Genomic DNA, 15,865 nt, shown 5'->3' on the forward strand with positions numbered 1-15,865 from the left:
CAGCCACAGCTTCCGCCGCTTGCGGCGGAGGCGGGGACGCCGGCATCCCCCTAGCCAGGGGGCAACTAAGCCCCCTCGCGAGTAAGTACCCGCGAGGGCTGGCGAGGGAGCTGGGGTTCAAAACCTGGCTCCCCTCTACCCCCGTCAGCTTTGGGCTGACGGCAGGGTAGGCTGGGCGGTTCGAATGTCCGGGCAGGGGCGGGGTTAAACTCCCATTGGGGGTGGCGCCCCATGGGAGCCGTTCCTTCCGGCGCGAACCATGCCGGATTCCCAGCCACAGCTTCCGCCGCTTGCGGCGGAGGCGGGGACGCCGGCATCCCCCTAGCCAGGGGGCAACTAAGCCCCCTCGCGAGTAAGTACCCGCGAGGGCTGGCGAGGGAGCTGGGGTTCAAAACCTGGCTCCCCTCTACCCCCGTCAGCTTTGGGCTGACGGCAGGGTAGGCTGGGCGGTTCGAATGTCCGGGCAGGGGCGGGGTTAAACTCCCATTGGGGGTGGCGCTTCATGGGAATGACCCTTCCGGTTGAGAGGCGGGGGCAGAGACCCAGGCCTTGGGCGGCCAGTGCACCAAGTGGTGCCAGGCTCTGCCTGCTGGCCGCCCAGCGGCGAGCTCTGGGGTTTTGAGGATATGAAATAGGTGCTCTGGGACACCCAAAAGTAAGACCAGCGGTAGTGTAGGTGAGACACTAATTTCTGGTGATTCCCAGGAATCGGGACATGAAACCTTAATGAAAGTGCGGGACTGAGAGATGAATGTTCGGACTAAGCAAACCTTAGCCCACTAGTATGACTGGAACACAGGGTGCAACACAGGACATGCCCGGCTTGGATTTGGCTCCAACTGGTTCACATTAAGCACAAAGTTGAGCCACAGAGTCTAAGGCAGAGGTCATGACAGGTGGACGGGGCTGCGGCAGGGTCTGGATACAGCTATCCTCTCCCTTGGCACAAATGTGGATTGGGAAAAGAGGTACCGGGCCGGGCCAGACACTAACACGTTCTGGTGCTCTGGAGTACCAGGGTGGATGTGGGGCGGACTAGGCTAGGTCCCAACCTCAACTTAGCCATGTACAAGCCATATGGGGGCATGGATGACCATGGCCAAGCTGCAACACTCTACAGCAAGAACCAGAACGGGATGATGGCCAGTTAGGAAAGACCACTGTTCCTACAAGGACAAGAGGCGAACTGGCACATGGACCCACTGACATGCGCGAAACCTGGCACATGGAGGGGTTCTGATGGAGGAGCCCAGGCAACTCCTCTGGCAAGACACAGACCCTGCAGGTCAGCACAAGGAACTTGCAAGGCAACAGCCAAGAGGTCATTGAAAGTGTCCCACTGGCATGCATTTGGCTTGGGTCGGGGGCAGACCAGGCTGAATCTGTTCATGTCATCCACTGGTAAATCTGACCGCCAGAACAGAATGTGGGTCGAACCAGGTCCGGTCGTAACAAAAGTAACACGCAGGCTGGAATGCCAAGGTGAGGTAGCCTGAGCCGGATGCAGCCGCAGCACCCAACCAACACAAGTGAGAACCAGGAAGGGAGGCGGCAGAGCTGACAGGAGAAAAAGGGGAGGCTCCCTAGCTGAACAGCAAGTTACACTGAGGAGCGGGAGCTGGGTGGGGGGTAGACTAGACCAGGCAGGGACACAGCGCCTGTGCACCTCATGGGGACCAGATTGGGTGATAACCAGGCTAGGCTGACCAATCCCATTGGAGTAAGCTACAACCAGAGTTGGTGAGGGTTGTCGGGCTTAGTTGTAGCAACAGAAGGGTAACGGGGACAGACTGGGCTAGTATGCCATATATACTGGCAAGCCAGGGTAGGAGGTGGGCCTGGTTGAGGCTACTGTGGGCCGCCCTGACTGGGCTGCAACTCCTACTAGTTCGTGCGAGGGACAAATGCGTCCAGGGTGGAACCAGGCGGGACTGTAAGAAGACACGGGTGGAGACAGAACCGGCCCAGCAACTGCAGCCGCCAGCTGTCCGGGGCAGTGGACTGTGACGGACCCTATGCTACTAAAACAGCAGGAATCTGGACTGGGAATACCTCAAAATTTCTTCGAGGATCTTCCCATTCGAGACACCGGACTCGGAGTCCTAACCAGGGAAAGACAGGACAAATCAAGCAACAACCTCAGCCATCTGATGGCAGCAGAGACTGGGCAAATGGAGACCCTAGACGGGACTGTGTCAATCAACGAACTCTTCAATGACCACATCATGATTGGGGTGGCGAGACAGGCAACGACCCATGGATAGTGAACTATTGGAACCACTTGATCGAGTATCTCGAAGCGCACCCCACTCCCGGGACTTGGGGTGGGCGGGAGATTGGGTGGGGCTTCTTCCTCTATATCCCCCTTTAGACCTTGACCCTTTTTTACCCCAATTAAATTTGTAAGGATTGTCAAAATTAAATAAAAAAAAAAAAAAAAAAAAAAAAAAGAAATATATTGACTAAATAAATGACTTTCAAAGGTCTGAGCTCAGCCAGTGCAGGAAACCAGAAGGAAAATATTGTTCGTACATATTCTATTTGGGAAGAAGAGAATAAAGGATGGGAGAAGGGGCTCAGCAAGGGTTTAATAAATGTAGACTCTATTATCCTGATTTTTTGAGAAGATGGGGAAGAAGGATACAGACTGAGTTCAAGGCTCTGCTTGATAGGGCTCTGCTGGAAGGGAAGGTAGGTAGAACAGCCTGCAGAGGCAGAGGGGGCTGGCCTGAGAAAGGCAACATGAGGGAGCCACCAGGAGAACAGGAGTTGGGGAATGGTCATCTTAATAAAAGCCACACGCAATTAACTTCAGAAACCCTCACCTGCAGCCAGCAGCAGCCAGCTTCCTATGCTGCATCTTGGCTGGATAATCACAGCCACTGGTTTCCATCAGTCTTGATTTAATATGGCACCTCTCCTGGTTGTGAGTGCATTTACAGGAAAGGGCCGGGAGGCCGGGGCGAAGCCCAGCTGGGCTCACCCTGCTCAGAGGAGGGTGGCTGGGCTGAGTGGCTCTGCAGGGAGGGCCACCAGGAGGAGGGATGTGGCAGGCTTCCTGATCCTGACTGCCAGGCATCCCTCAGGAAACAGGTGTCAGGCAGACCCCAGCAGTGCAAGTGCAGCGAGGCTGAGGGAATAGGACGAAGACCCTGAGCAGGAATGAGAAGGGCAGTTGCAGAAGGGGATGAGACAACGCCAGGCTGCACTCAGTCTCAAGGGGCAGGCTGGGCCCATTGGGCCCACAGAGCCCATCCGCTGCTCCCAGACATGGGTGCAGATACTCTTGACTCCCTGATTCAGATCCTAACCTGTGCCAGTCAGAGCTTCTGCCATGACCTAAAGCAGGGTGACAGAGCTGGATAGGGAGGCCAACAAAGGGGACCAGGGAACAATGGATGAGAATGGGGTATAGGGAATGATGGAGGAAGCCCAAGGCAGGGGTTTTAACAGAGCAGCCCTGGAGCCCAATAAAGAAGCCTGTGGGATGCAGAGCAGATGGGAACATGAGGGGTGGGGGATGAGGCAGGCTCCCAAGGGATTGAGAGGATCTTGAACTAGTCCATAAAGTATGCATCCCTGGAGAAGAAGGCTAGACAAAGAGCAGGTGTCAGCCCTGTCAGACTTGCGAATCATGAGGCTGGTATTCCAGTGCTGACACAGCCATATTTTTAACCAGAAATCTGACCATGTCACTCCTTGCAAATAGTGAGACTGACCCAGAGATAAGACTGGTAAGAGAAGGTTAAGAGGAGCAAGGGGTATCTAAAGTGAGAAAATAATGTAGTGTTTGCCCCATGCTGATTTACCCCATAACTGGTGATGGTTACTTGATCACATGGTTAAGCTGGTGTGTGCCAGTTTTCTCTACTATCACCTTCCCCTCTGGTTATGTAAGTATCTGGTGGGAAGAGACTTTGACACTGTACAAAAACCCCACTACTTCTCAAAATTCCACTCCCTAGTTGTAGTATCCATTGCTGGGTCTTGCCTGAATTGGGACCAGCTGTTTTAATCCTAATGGCCTATAAAGTTGATGGTATCTGCTCTGTACAGTAGCAGACAGAGCATGGACCTTGTGGTCAGACTGCAGAGCCTGCACTTCATACACGAAATCTGACCTCTGCCCTGCCTGCGGGACGACCATGGTCTACCCAAGGAGAAGACGTGCAAGACACACATTTTCTCTCCCTATTTCTACCATAGGGCTATCTAGTGAACTTTTCGAAAATAAACACCAGAGGGTGTTCTTGGCAGGAATACATAACCTGAGTTGAATCATAAGGAAACCTTAGGTAAACCCAAATGAGGGATATTCCACAAAATAACCAAGCTATGTTTGTTAAAATGTCAAAGTCTTGAAAGCCACAAGAAGACTGAGCAGCTGCCCCAGAGTAAAGAAAGTGAAAGAAACATGACAACCAAATACGAACTGGGATCTGGAACCTTCTTTTCTTGCACAGAGAACTATTAAGGCAACTGGTGAAACTTAAGGCTAATGATTATATTCTAAGAAAATGTGGGTTTTTTTGGAGGTGGGGAGAAATACAAGAATTCAGGGGTAAAGGAGCATAATGTGTCACATACTCTCAAATGATTTGGAAAAGTTTTATCTATAAATATTATTTACATTATACAAATAATAAATGTTAATAAAAATATTAACAGCTGTGAACCCTGATGGAGGGTTTACCAGAATATATTGAGTTACTTTTAAAATTATGCAAAGATAAATGTAAAAACAGAATGATGCTTCTCCGTGGGGATTGGTAGTGGCTAAAGAGAGCTCCAAAGTGTTGGTGACTGTCCACCTCGTCATAGGTGTGTTTAGTTTGTGAAGACACACAGAGCCATGTATTTTTGATGTGTGCACCTTATAAATATGCACATCAATGACAAGTTTATGAAAGTTGCACTAGAACCCAAGTGAAAGCATGCCCTGGTAACTAGCACAGTGTAGGGCTGAGCACAGGTCCCCTACACAACAAGCAGCACACAACAGGCTGATTGAGGTGGGGAGGAAGGACATACCCCTTCCCGCGCCTCCTGGAGGGCTGGGCTGCACTCTGCTGGGAGCACCCAGCACGCAGACTAGAATCTGGGCCTAGGCCCAGGGGTGCACGACATCCCCAGCTACCCCTGCAGCAAATGAAAAAATATAGAGACAGGAGATGTGCTTGTGATCCTGTCACTGGGATATGCAAATAAAATATATAGGATAGGCCTATCTGCCTAATATTCCTGCCAATTCATTCTCTGGGTGTGATTAAAATGAGCAATAAATTCCTCGTGCGTCTCGGCGGAATGAGGATCCAGAGAGGAGATGCAGGCTGGCACGAGTGCTTCCCCCTCAGCTGAATATTCATCACAGGATAGCGCCCCATATTTTTGTTTTATCTGCTATCAAGTGCACAGAGATATATTTCTACCTCTCCTTCGTCTCTCAGTTAGGACGTGCAAGCAGGCTAAGCGTTCAGCATTAAACTATCTGTTCACAGCCCTCCATGTGAAAGCACAGGCTGCTTCCTTTCTGGGCCTTCCCGCCTAAGCCACGGGCCTGCCTGCAAGCAGCAACTCTAGCAGCATCTGCCTCACTCCCAGCCAGATGGCAGCTCAGGGACAGGAACTGGGCCTCCTCCACCTCTGGATCTTCACAGGGTGACCTGGGAAGGCTGAGGGAGTGGATGGAACCCTCAGTGAGGAGGACAAATGCATTTAGGCTACCAAAGGTGACAGAGGTTCTTAGGGTTAGTGATGCCAAATGAAACATAGTAATTAGTCTTATGGACAATTTTAAAATGGGACTATCATCAACACAAACTAAAGGAAAAAAAGCAGATTCTAAATACAGAGTAGGATCATTGCTCAAACACCCTGTAGACCAAGTAGGAAATATCAGTATCTGGCAAGGACAGACACAATTAATACACAAGGGAATGGGGAAGAGGAGGGCTGTGGCTGGAGAATTCCCATTGCCAAGGCACTAAAATTACATCTTTGAAAAACTCTGGGATGGCTATCTACTTGGGACCACTGGTGTAAACAGTAGATTTAAAGGAAAACAAAAAGATGACCATCAGGGGCTGATATTGTGGTACAGCACGTTAAGCTATTATTCCTGGGCTTCCCACACCAGCGTGCTGCTTTGCTTCCAATCTAACTTCCTGTTCACACACTAGGAAGGCAGCAGATGGCCCAAGGGGATGATTGGCATGGAATTCCTGACTCCTGGCTTCAGCCAGGTTGACCTAGCTGTTACAACTATCTGATAAGTGGGAGAATCAAGATGGCGGAATAGGGTAAGGACACGTTTAATCAGACGGAGAAACATTTAATCAGGAAGAAGCAGAGAAGACATATTTCAGGAGATAGGAAAGAACAGAACAACAGCAGAGGGGTACCTGGAGACTGACAGACACAGGAAAGCAGCGGGCACAGCACTGTGGTGTTGCAGTGAATGATACTCCAGCAGGGCGATCTGAACTCCAACAGCAGACGGAACTTCACCAGCAACCAGGTGGGAAGGCACTTTCACTGGGAGCTTGAGAGGTGAACCCAGACAAAGAACTGTCCATCCTGCTGGTCCATTTGATTTGACCAGGAGCAGAGACAGAGTAGCTAATCTCGGGTAGTGTGAGAACAGAGTGAATTTCATAGCCCAGGCAGCCCCCTAGAGCTGAATTGGGCGCCATTTTGCGTAAGGAGAAAAGGGCAAGGGAAAGGACTGAGCATGCTCTGAGTGGGGAGTGAGCTCATTTCTGACTCGGTAAACTGCAACGATGTGGCATTCTACGGGTTCCATCTGGGGCATGTCTGGGTAGTCCTAAGACCTGATGGCCAGCAGATGAAGAACTGTTGTGGTAGCAGGTCGGGTGTCATTTTGCGCACTGTGGCAAAAGCTTTGGGACAACAGAGAACTGCGCATGTGCAGAGCTCGCGAGAGCTTGCTGAGGTCCCGTAGGAAAATAATACCGACTGTGACATTGTACCGGTCAAAATAGGTCCGTGTGGCACCTAGACCTAACGTCCAACAGGTTCCAACAAGATCAACGCCACCAACAACCTAACTGGATAGGACACCTGGTGTCTCTCTGATCCTGAAACCCACTCCAACCGGAAGAGGGAGAAAGGTTGCAGAGACAACAGTGCAGCCTCAGCACAGTATCACAGGAGGTGGAAAGTGGTGAGCCAAGAGCTGGGGCTGTGGAGACCACGGTGGATATCTGACATAAAAACCCAGACCTGGAACTCGCTGGAGGTTGTGGCACAAGTGGCTACAAGCAAGAAATTGTGTACCAACTGCAATAAGTAAAATCGCATGGTAGACCTGTGGGTGATACAGCTTAGAAACCTGCCCCAAGAAGACGACTCTGCTAACCAGAAGTACAATGATCAAGAGCAAAAGAAGAGACAAAGGCACCATGAATATTACTGAGCACTCCCCTGTAAAGGAGCAAAGCCCTATGCCAACCTCAGAGTTAATTGAGGAAGACATCGAGAAATCCATAAGACTCATTTTGAAGATTCTGGTCAAAAATGAGAAGCTCATGCAAGAGTTCAAAGAATTTAAGGAAGCAGTAAAGCAAATCAAGGCTGGTATATCAGAAATTAAGTACACAGTAGAGCAAATTAAAAGTACAGTGGAGAGTCTTCAAAATAGAATGAAGCAAGCAGAAGAAAAAATCTCAGAATTGGCAGATATCTCCTGTCACCAGGGGGAAGCAAACAAAAAGCTGGAAGCAGAGCTGGATCAGGCCAAAAAAAGTATTCAAGAATTGAAAGACACTATTAAGAGGCCAAATATGAGAGTTATGGGAGTCCCGAAAGGTGCAGAAAGAGAAGCTGAGTTTGCAAATGTATTTAATGAAATAATCAAGGAAAATTTCCCCAATCTGGAGAAAGAATTGGGAAACAAAATCCAGGAGGAACACAGAACTCCCAACAGGCTTGATCAAAAGCAATCTTCATCAAGACATATGATTATCAAACTCTCTTCAATTGAACATAAGGAAAAGATCTTTAAATGTGCACGTGAAAAGCATCAATTGACATATAAAGGAATGCCAATTAAGCTCACAGGAGATCTCTCACAGGAAACTCTACAGGCAAGAAGAGAATGGAGTGACATATGCCATAATCTAAAAGAAAAAAATTGTCAGCCTAGGATAACATATCCAGCAAAGCTTTCTTTCATCTTTGAAAATGAAATAAAATTCTTCCAGAGCAAAGAAAAGCTAAAAGAATTTGCCTCTTCCAAACCTGCCCTACAAATGATACTTCAAGATGTTCTCTTGACAGAGAAGAGGAATAGCACCTACCAAAACCAAAGGCAAACGGGAAGAACATCCCAGGAAAATGACAACAGAAGACTAAATCAATGAACAACCCATTCCTAAAATGACAGGACCAAAGTACCACCTATGTATATTTAACTCTGAATGTAAATTGCTTAAGCTCAATCAAACATCATAGATTAGTAGACTGGATTAAAAAACAAAACTCATCCGTTTAAATATTATAAAAATCATTAACATAAATAATTTGCTTCAGCTACACGTTAGACATTTAATAGCATGTTGTTTAACTTCTTGGTGTTGTTAATTTCTTTTTTCTCTCGGATGTTGATTTTGTTTTGTGGCTCTTCATTTAAGGGAAGGTAAAGTAGCTGTGTAATGGAGACTGTCACATCTAGTAACATGTCATTTAACTTCATGGCATTGTAAATTTCTATTTTTCTTTCTATTGTTGATTTTGTATCATGACTTTTCATTTAAGGGGATGTACAGTACTTATGTGATGGAGACTAACAACCAGATGTGAGGATGCAGTGTGGTCAGCATTTCTGTTTCCAGACAAAGATGGACTTACAGTGAAACTGCTTATATTGTATTTTGACAATAGGATTCTGGACTCTCTGCCATTGTCCATGCCCGCAAAGATGGACATATGACTGAGTATGAAGAACTATACGTTAGTAATGATAAAGAGGAATGATGTGGGGGGAGGGAATTGGGGAGGGGATAAGGGAATATGGAACTGTATCATAAAATGATAGCAATAATAATAAAATGTGGGAAAAAAAAAAACAACTATCTGAGAAGTGAACAGTGGCTAAAGATCTCTCTCCCTCTCTCTGTAGTGCTGCCTTTCACATAAATAAATGAGCCTTTTAGAATGACCACCTGTAAGACATACATAGTCCAGAAAAGGTTATCACAGTCTCATAAGAGGAAAAATGACTCATATCCTTAAAAAGTTACTTAAAAAGTTACTTAAAAAGCCTGATTTGCTGTAAGTTTCTCTGTATTCCTTCTCCCCTTACCCCATTTTAAAAAAGGATTTATTTTACTTGAAACTCAGTGTGACAGATGAGAGACAGAGAGAGAGGGAGCGGTCTCCCTCACTGGTTCACTTCCTGTCCCTGCCCTCCCACCCTCCCACCCTCCCAAATGGCCACAATGGCCAGAGATGAGCCAGTCTGAAGCCAGATGCTTCACCTGGGCTTTCCATGTTGGTGCATGGGTCCAAGCACTTGGGCCATCCTCCACTGTCCCCTCAGGCCATTAACAGGGAGCTGGATGGGAAGTGGAGCAGCTGGGACATAAACCAGCGTCCATATGGGATGCCAGCACTGCAGGAGTAGAGTGACTGTGCTACGCCCCTGTACCAATTTCCCCTCTGTGTTCTTTCTTACGAAGTCAGTTTTCCCATCTATGAAAAAGAGATAGTAAGAGCTACTTCATTATTATATTATATATTATAGAATTAGAAAATGTATGGAGTATCGATCTGGTTTCTACATGTACTTGATTAAAGCAATTACTGTAAATAATTAAAATATTGACAATGGTTATATTTAGGTGGTAGAACTGGAACGCTTCTGAGATTCCATGAAGCTGTCATCTCTTCCAGGAAGGTTTCCTTGATATGCCATCCACTGATGACTCAGTGGTGCTAGTTTCCTTGCCTGTCTCCCCCTTATAGCACCTGGAGTATTTTACTCATTTGTCTTCTAGTCTAGCTCAGGGTCCACTACGTAGATGTCACTCATAAATAACCATCTATATTGTATCTCTTAATTTTTCTTTTCTCTTTTTAAAAATATCCTATAGTGAGGTATATGACTTGAAGACAAACATTTCTTATAACATAATTTGACGACAGTGATAGGTGGAGGAGGCTGAGCTTGGAGGCAGGGGGATGCTGGACAGACGGAAGGGGAGCCAGATAAGATCAGAGTGGGAAGACGCCATGTCTAGACAGGGCCAGGAGAAGAGGCCACAGGGGGCACACTTCAGAATGCTCTGGGCTTGAGTTGTCATGCTACTGATGAGCTGCTCCCACCCAGGGAGGCAGCTGCTGACTTAGTGGCAGAGGGAGAAGGAACACAAGTCTACAACTGTTCTTCTCAACCAACTCTGTGCTTGGAGGAAGATAGGCTAAAAAGAGTGGGTAGCCAAGCAGCTGCTGAGCAACCAAGAGACAGTGCTACTGACATCCAGGAGGAGCTGAGGGATGGCTCATACACCAAGGGCCTGAGGGGACAGCAGAGTGAGGAGGTGGAGATGCTCAGTGGACACTGGCACATCCAGGACTGGAGGATCAAGGGAACACAGCAACGACAACAGAAAAGTGGTCTTCCAGTGGAGATGCTCTGGAGATCCTGAGCTGGCTACAGGTGACCTTCTAGTCTAAAGGAGTCCTTTCACTACGGGTTAGCTCTTTCAGGGAGCTTTGGCTTGCAGCTTCCATTCAACAAACCTGGCTCTCTTACAGCTTTGCCACCTAATCAATCTTGTCCCCTTCCTATCCTCCCTCCATTGTTCCTGTACCTAAGAGCTTACCCCCTGTCCAGGCCAGACATCCCTAATGCTTTCAGCTGCTTCCTCATGGCATGGTTTCTTTGCAACACTGCTGTTTTCCTCTGCACAGACTTAATGTCTACTTACAAGTAGGGTCTACAAAACCATGGCTGGGCTGGAACATCCAACAGCAACAACCAGATTGGGTGGAAGGCCAGTCAGGAAAAGCCACAGTTCCTGCTATGACAGGAGGTGGACTGAGTAGGGTTGGCTCATGGACCCACTGGTAAGCGTGTAAGCGTGGGAGAGGTTCTGATGGAGGAGCCTGGGCAACTCCTCTGGCAGGACACAGACCCGACAGGTCAGCGCAAGAAACATGATAGGAAACAGTCCAGAAAAGGCCATGGAAAGCTACCCACTGGCATACACTTGGCAGACGTGGGGGCAAGACCAGGCTGAATCTGTCCACGTCATCCACTGGCAAATCCAGGCACCAGTGTGGGTTGACCCAGGTTCGGTCGCAACAAAGACTAGTGCACAATATGGAATGCCGAGGTGAGGTTGCCTGTACCGGAGGGGACCGCAGCGTCCAACCAGCCTGAGAACAAGAAAGGAAGTAGGCAGAGCCAGCAGGGGAATAAGGGAGGGTTCCTTTGCAGGATAGCTACTTCCGCAGGAGAGCATGGGCTGGGATGGGGGCAGACCAGACTAGGCAGAGCTACCACACCTGTGTGCCTCATGTGGACTAGATCAGGGAAAAGCCGGGCTCGGCGGATTATTCCTACTGGTGCAAACAGAATTAAAGTGGGCGAGGTTTGGTTGGGCAGCATCAACTGGAATCTGGGAGTGGGAGAGGCCTGGGAGGGTAATAGTGGGCTCATCCCTCTTGGGTTACCACTTCCACGGGAGGACATAAAACTAAACAGTGGCTGGGGTGGAATGGGGTGTGGGACAGACTGGATTACTGCTACACTTACTGGCAAACCAGGGTAGGGGCGGTCCTGGTGGGGGTTATTGTGGGTCGCTCCAACTAGGCTGCAGCTCCCACTGGTTTAGGTGAGGGCCAAATATGTGCGGGGCAGAACCAGGCTGGACCGCAACACCCATTGGTTCCAGTGGAAGTCGGGAGTGAAAACAGAACCAACCCAGCAATTACAACCACCAGCTGATTGGAGCGATGGACGGTGCCTGGCCCTGTACTTGTTAGCACATACAAGAAGTTTCTTTGGAGATCTTCCTAATCTAAATGCTGGACTCAGAACCCTAACGAAGAAAAGAGAGAAGACAGAACAGGTCAACCAACCATCTCAGCTATGATGGACTATGTCAATCAGTGGATTTTTCAAAGACCTCATAGTGCTTGGAGTGGCAAGATTGACAGCAATTCATAACTGTTGCAATATCAAAACCACTCGAGCAAGAACCTCAGAGCATGCCCTACACCCGGGACTTGGGGAGGGTGGGAAATTGGGTGGGCCTTCTCCCTTAATACCCCCCTTTTAAACATGAAGGTAACAATATGGAAAACATACTAGTATTATCCACTTTCCTGTAGCCCTTGAACCTTCTTACTCTAACTAAGTATGTAAAGAATGTCAAAATAAATTTTATTAATTAAAAAAAAAAAAAAAGTAGGGTCTACATTTGTTCTCCAAGTCCTAGAAGGGTCTGATGGATGCAGAGGATTGCAGCCACTGTGTTTTTCTTCTGAACATTAGTTTTCTAAAAGTGTGGCCAATGTGAAGTAATTTTACTTGGGCAGCCAAATTCTGTAGTGGGCCTCTCAGTAACCTCAACCCTTCCACTTGGCACTGATGCTAAGAGCACTCCCCTGTTGCTGGACATGGCCAGACTAGCACCTGACTTGTTTTATACTGCCTAACAAAATATAAAAGGACTCCGGGCCAAGTCCAGTGCTTGTTCACATAGGGGACACTGATTGGTCTTAAGGAGGTGATGACAAGAGTGGAGTCCCTCAGGTTAGGTGAAATGTATGTTTCTTTTTGAGGCCCTTGGGGAAGCTGAACTCATTTTCAGGTGGTTCCTGGAGGTAGGAAATCTGAACAAAGGAGGGAAGCATTTACCCTCTGGAATTTAGTAGCTCGTTTTGGTCTAACAGCCCCTTTGGGGTGGGTTGTGAAAACCCAGTCATCTCACCCTCCCTTTACGGTCCAGGCCATTCTGAGGAGAAACTACTGTGCGATGGCTGCCAAGGACCAAGCATTTTCATTCTCCTGTTTTAGTCACTTGGATGCTCTTCTTGGCTTCCTTGCGACTGACTGGGTGGGCTCATGCTACTTGTTCTGGCCACCGAGTTGTGAGTGGTGGTAAAAAAAACCTGTATTTCCCTGTAGGTCTTTGAAACATAGTTTTCACTCTGGATAAGCAGCAATATCCCAGGGGGGATTGGGGTTTGGGGCTGTCCTGAGTGCCTGTGGATGAGCAGTTGGCCTCTTAGCTCCCTCACAATGAACATGTGGCATGAGATAAAGCCAATCCTTTGTAGTTTTAAAGCACTGAAAATGTGGACTCAGACGGTAGCCTTGTGGCTAAAGTCCTCACCTTGTATGTATTGGGATCTTATATGGGAACCAGTTCCTGTCCCATATGTTCCTTTTCCCTTCCAGCTCCCTGTTTGTGGCCTGGAAAAGCAGTCAAGGACAGCCCAAAGCCTTGGGAGCCTACAGCCACATGGGATACCTGGAAGAAGCTCCTGGCTCCGGATTGGCTCAGCAATGGCCATTGTGGTCACTTTGGGAGTGAATCAGTGGGTAGAAGATCTTTCTCTTTGTCTCACCCTCTCTGTAAAGCTGACTTTCCAATAAAAATAAAAAAAAAGTTAAAAAAAAAAGCACTGAACATATGGATCACTGCAACAGCACCATCTTAGCCTGATACACAATCACAAATCAAGCAGAATCTCAGAAACCATTTAGTCCAATGCTTTCATCTCAGAAGAAAATGGAGCTTCAGAAAGAGGAAGCGCTAGCCCAAGGTCAGGCAGGCGGTGAGCATGGAGGAGGATCAGAACCCACACACTGCCTCTGTCTCAGACCAGTGAGTCAAGTGATCTGACTCATGACAGAGAATGCTGGCCACTAGGTGGGACCTGCCACACTGAATCATCTCCACGCATACAGTCCACCTGCAGACCTGAAGCTCTGTGAGGCAGGAAAGAGCAAAAGCCTGAGAGTCAGAAATGAGGCTTTCAGGCCTGGTCCTGCCACTGATCTTGCCGCATGACCCGTGATCAAGCCTGTTGGTTTCAGTTTTGATGTGAACTCACTCTGGGACCAAAGGAAAGCCACATCATACCCCGAGAGTGCAGCTTCCCTACAGGTGAGATGGGTGAGCTGATCTAGGTTTCAGAGACTTCTGACTTGTGCTCCTGGGGAATGGTGTTGTGGTGCTGTGGATTAGGCTGCCACCTGTGATGCCAAGCATCCCTAACGGAAGGTGGTGTGTATGCTGGCTGATTCATTTTCAGGCCAGCTCTCTGCTAATATGCCTGGGAAAGTAGCAGAGGATGGCTCAAGTACTTAGGCCCTTTCTCTTATACAAAGACAGGAACATTTTCTGATGTGTTTGTTTATGCTTTTTAAAAATCTTTTCACCACTGAATTTACCAATTCTAAAGTTCCCTACCAGCTACAAGATTTCTGATTCCAGTTTTTGGACTCTATTCAGTAGTTCTTAAGTTACAGCTCTGTGGCTGGGAGTAAGAGAAGACTCAGTACTGCTTTTAGGGAGCTCGAAATTTGAAAGACTGAAAAAAAGATGAGGGTTTGGGGCCCAGATTCTACACCAGGCTCTCTGGACTTTGCACACAGGGGAGGAGTGAAGTTCTAGAAGACCTGATGATGGCAAAGGACTGTTTGATGAGACTGCAGACAACAAGAGGCCTGGGGGCGGGGGAACCCTGCCAAGCTCAGGCTGTTTTTGGGAGAGTCCCTTTCCTCTGCAAAGGAGCTGGGAGAACCACCACCAACTGATTTTGAAGGTTAATCCCCTTGTCTTGTCTTGCCCTGGTCATGACAGGGGCAGCTTCCTGTGCTTTTATAAGTCTGGGGGATGGATTTGTATTGAGGCAGACAACAGTGAGCTAAAGAGAAGTGGCCTCTAATGTGGAGCCTGGCATAACTGAATGAGTGCAGCTGAGATGACTGCATGGAGCGCCCACAGGCCTCCTCCTCTCTCGGACACTCACCTTGGTCTCAGATGCCCTCAGAAGCTTCATCACCTCCCCTTCCCGGGCGTAATCCAACGGCGTATGCCCCATTTCATTCCTCAGCACGGGGTTGGCTCCTGGAGAAGAGAGAAACCGTCATAGTACCTGTGAACCGTGGTTCCTAAGCATTCACTGTTTCTCCCCACCTCTCAAAAACAAAAACAAACAAAAAAACTTATTTGAAAGGTATTGTTACAGATAAGCAGAGATAGAAAAAGTCTTCCATGCATTGGTTTATTCCCCAAATGGATGTTAACAGCCAGAGCTGGGCCACTGTGAAGCTAGGAGCCAGGAGCTTCTGTTTGAGTCTCCCAGTGGCCATCATCTGCTGCTTTCCCTGACATATCAGCAGGGAGCTGGATCAGAAATGGAGCAGCTGAGACTCAAACGGTGCCTATAGGAGCTGTTGGTGCCACAGGCAGAGGCTTAACTTGCTATGCTATAGTGCCAGTTCCAAATCTTCACTTAAATTCTGGCTCAGGGGCCTCACTTCAGCATGGAAATGCGCAGGGAGACATAAGAAACTACAGCACAGTGAGAAAGAGCCATCTAGCTCTTCTGGGAGGAGATGTCAAGGTGTCAGGGTGTCGACAAGTACACGTAAACCTTACCCAAACAGAGAAGTGTGCAACCAGGGGGTTAAGACTCAGTGTTACACAGATTGAATGGGCTAAATGGAGTCCATTTAGCATGGGTGGCCCTGTGTGTGGATGGAGAGTGAAAAGCAAAGTTTCTCAGTCTGCAAAAACATTTGTAACATGATATAAAACTATTCCTACTGAAACACTTTTAAAAAATATTTTTATTGGAAAAGCAGATTTATATAGAGAAGGAG

At 48.0% G+C, this 15,865-nt stretch overlaps 1 protein-coding gene across 5 annotated transcripts in view; it reads right to left on the reverse strand.

The window, feature by feature from the left end:
• The window catches only part of CLPB (caseinolytic mitochondrial matrix peptidase chaperone subunit B), a 136,689-nt gene that overhangs the window by 22,674 nt on the left and 98,150 nt on the right, over window positions 1–15,865 (reverse strand). For all 5 annotated transcript variants that reach the window (XM_040964433.1, XM_040964429.1, XM_040964432.1 and 2 more), the window contains one exon: window positions 15,010–15,107. In XM_040964433.1, coding sequence (XP_040820367.1) covers window positions 15,010–15,107 — 98 coding nt within the window. The remainder of the gene's footprint in view (window positions 1–15,009; window positions 15,108–15,865) is intronic.

This window comes from Ochotona curzoniae, unplaced genomic scaffold, assembly GCF_017591425.1.
Source record: "Ochotona curzoniae isolate NIBS_2020 unplaced genomic scaffold, NIBS_Ocur_1.0 scaffold_3223, whole genome shotgun sequence".
Taxonomy (NCBI): Eukaryota; Metazoa; Chordata; class Mammalia; order Lagomorpha; family Ochotonidae; genus Ochotona; species Ochotona curzoniae.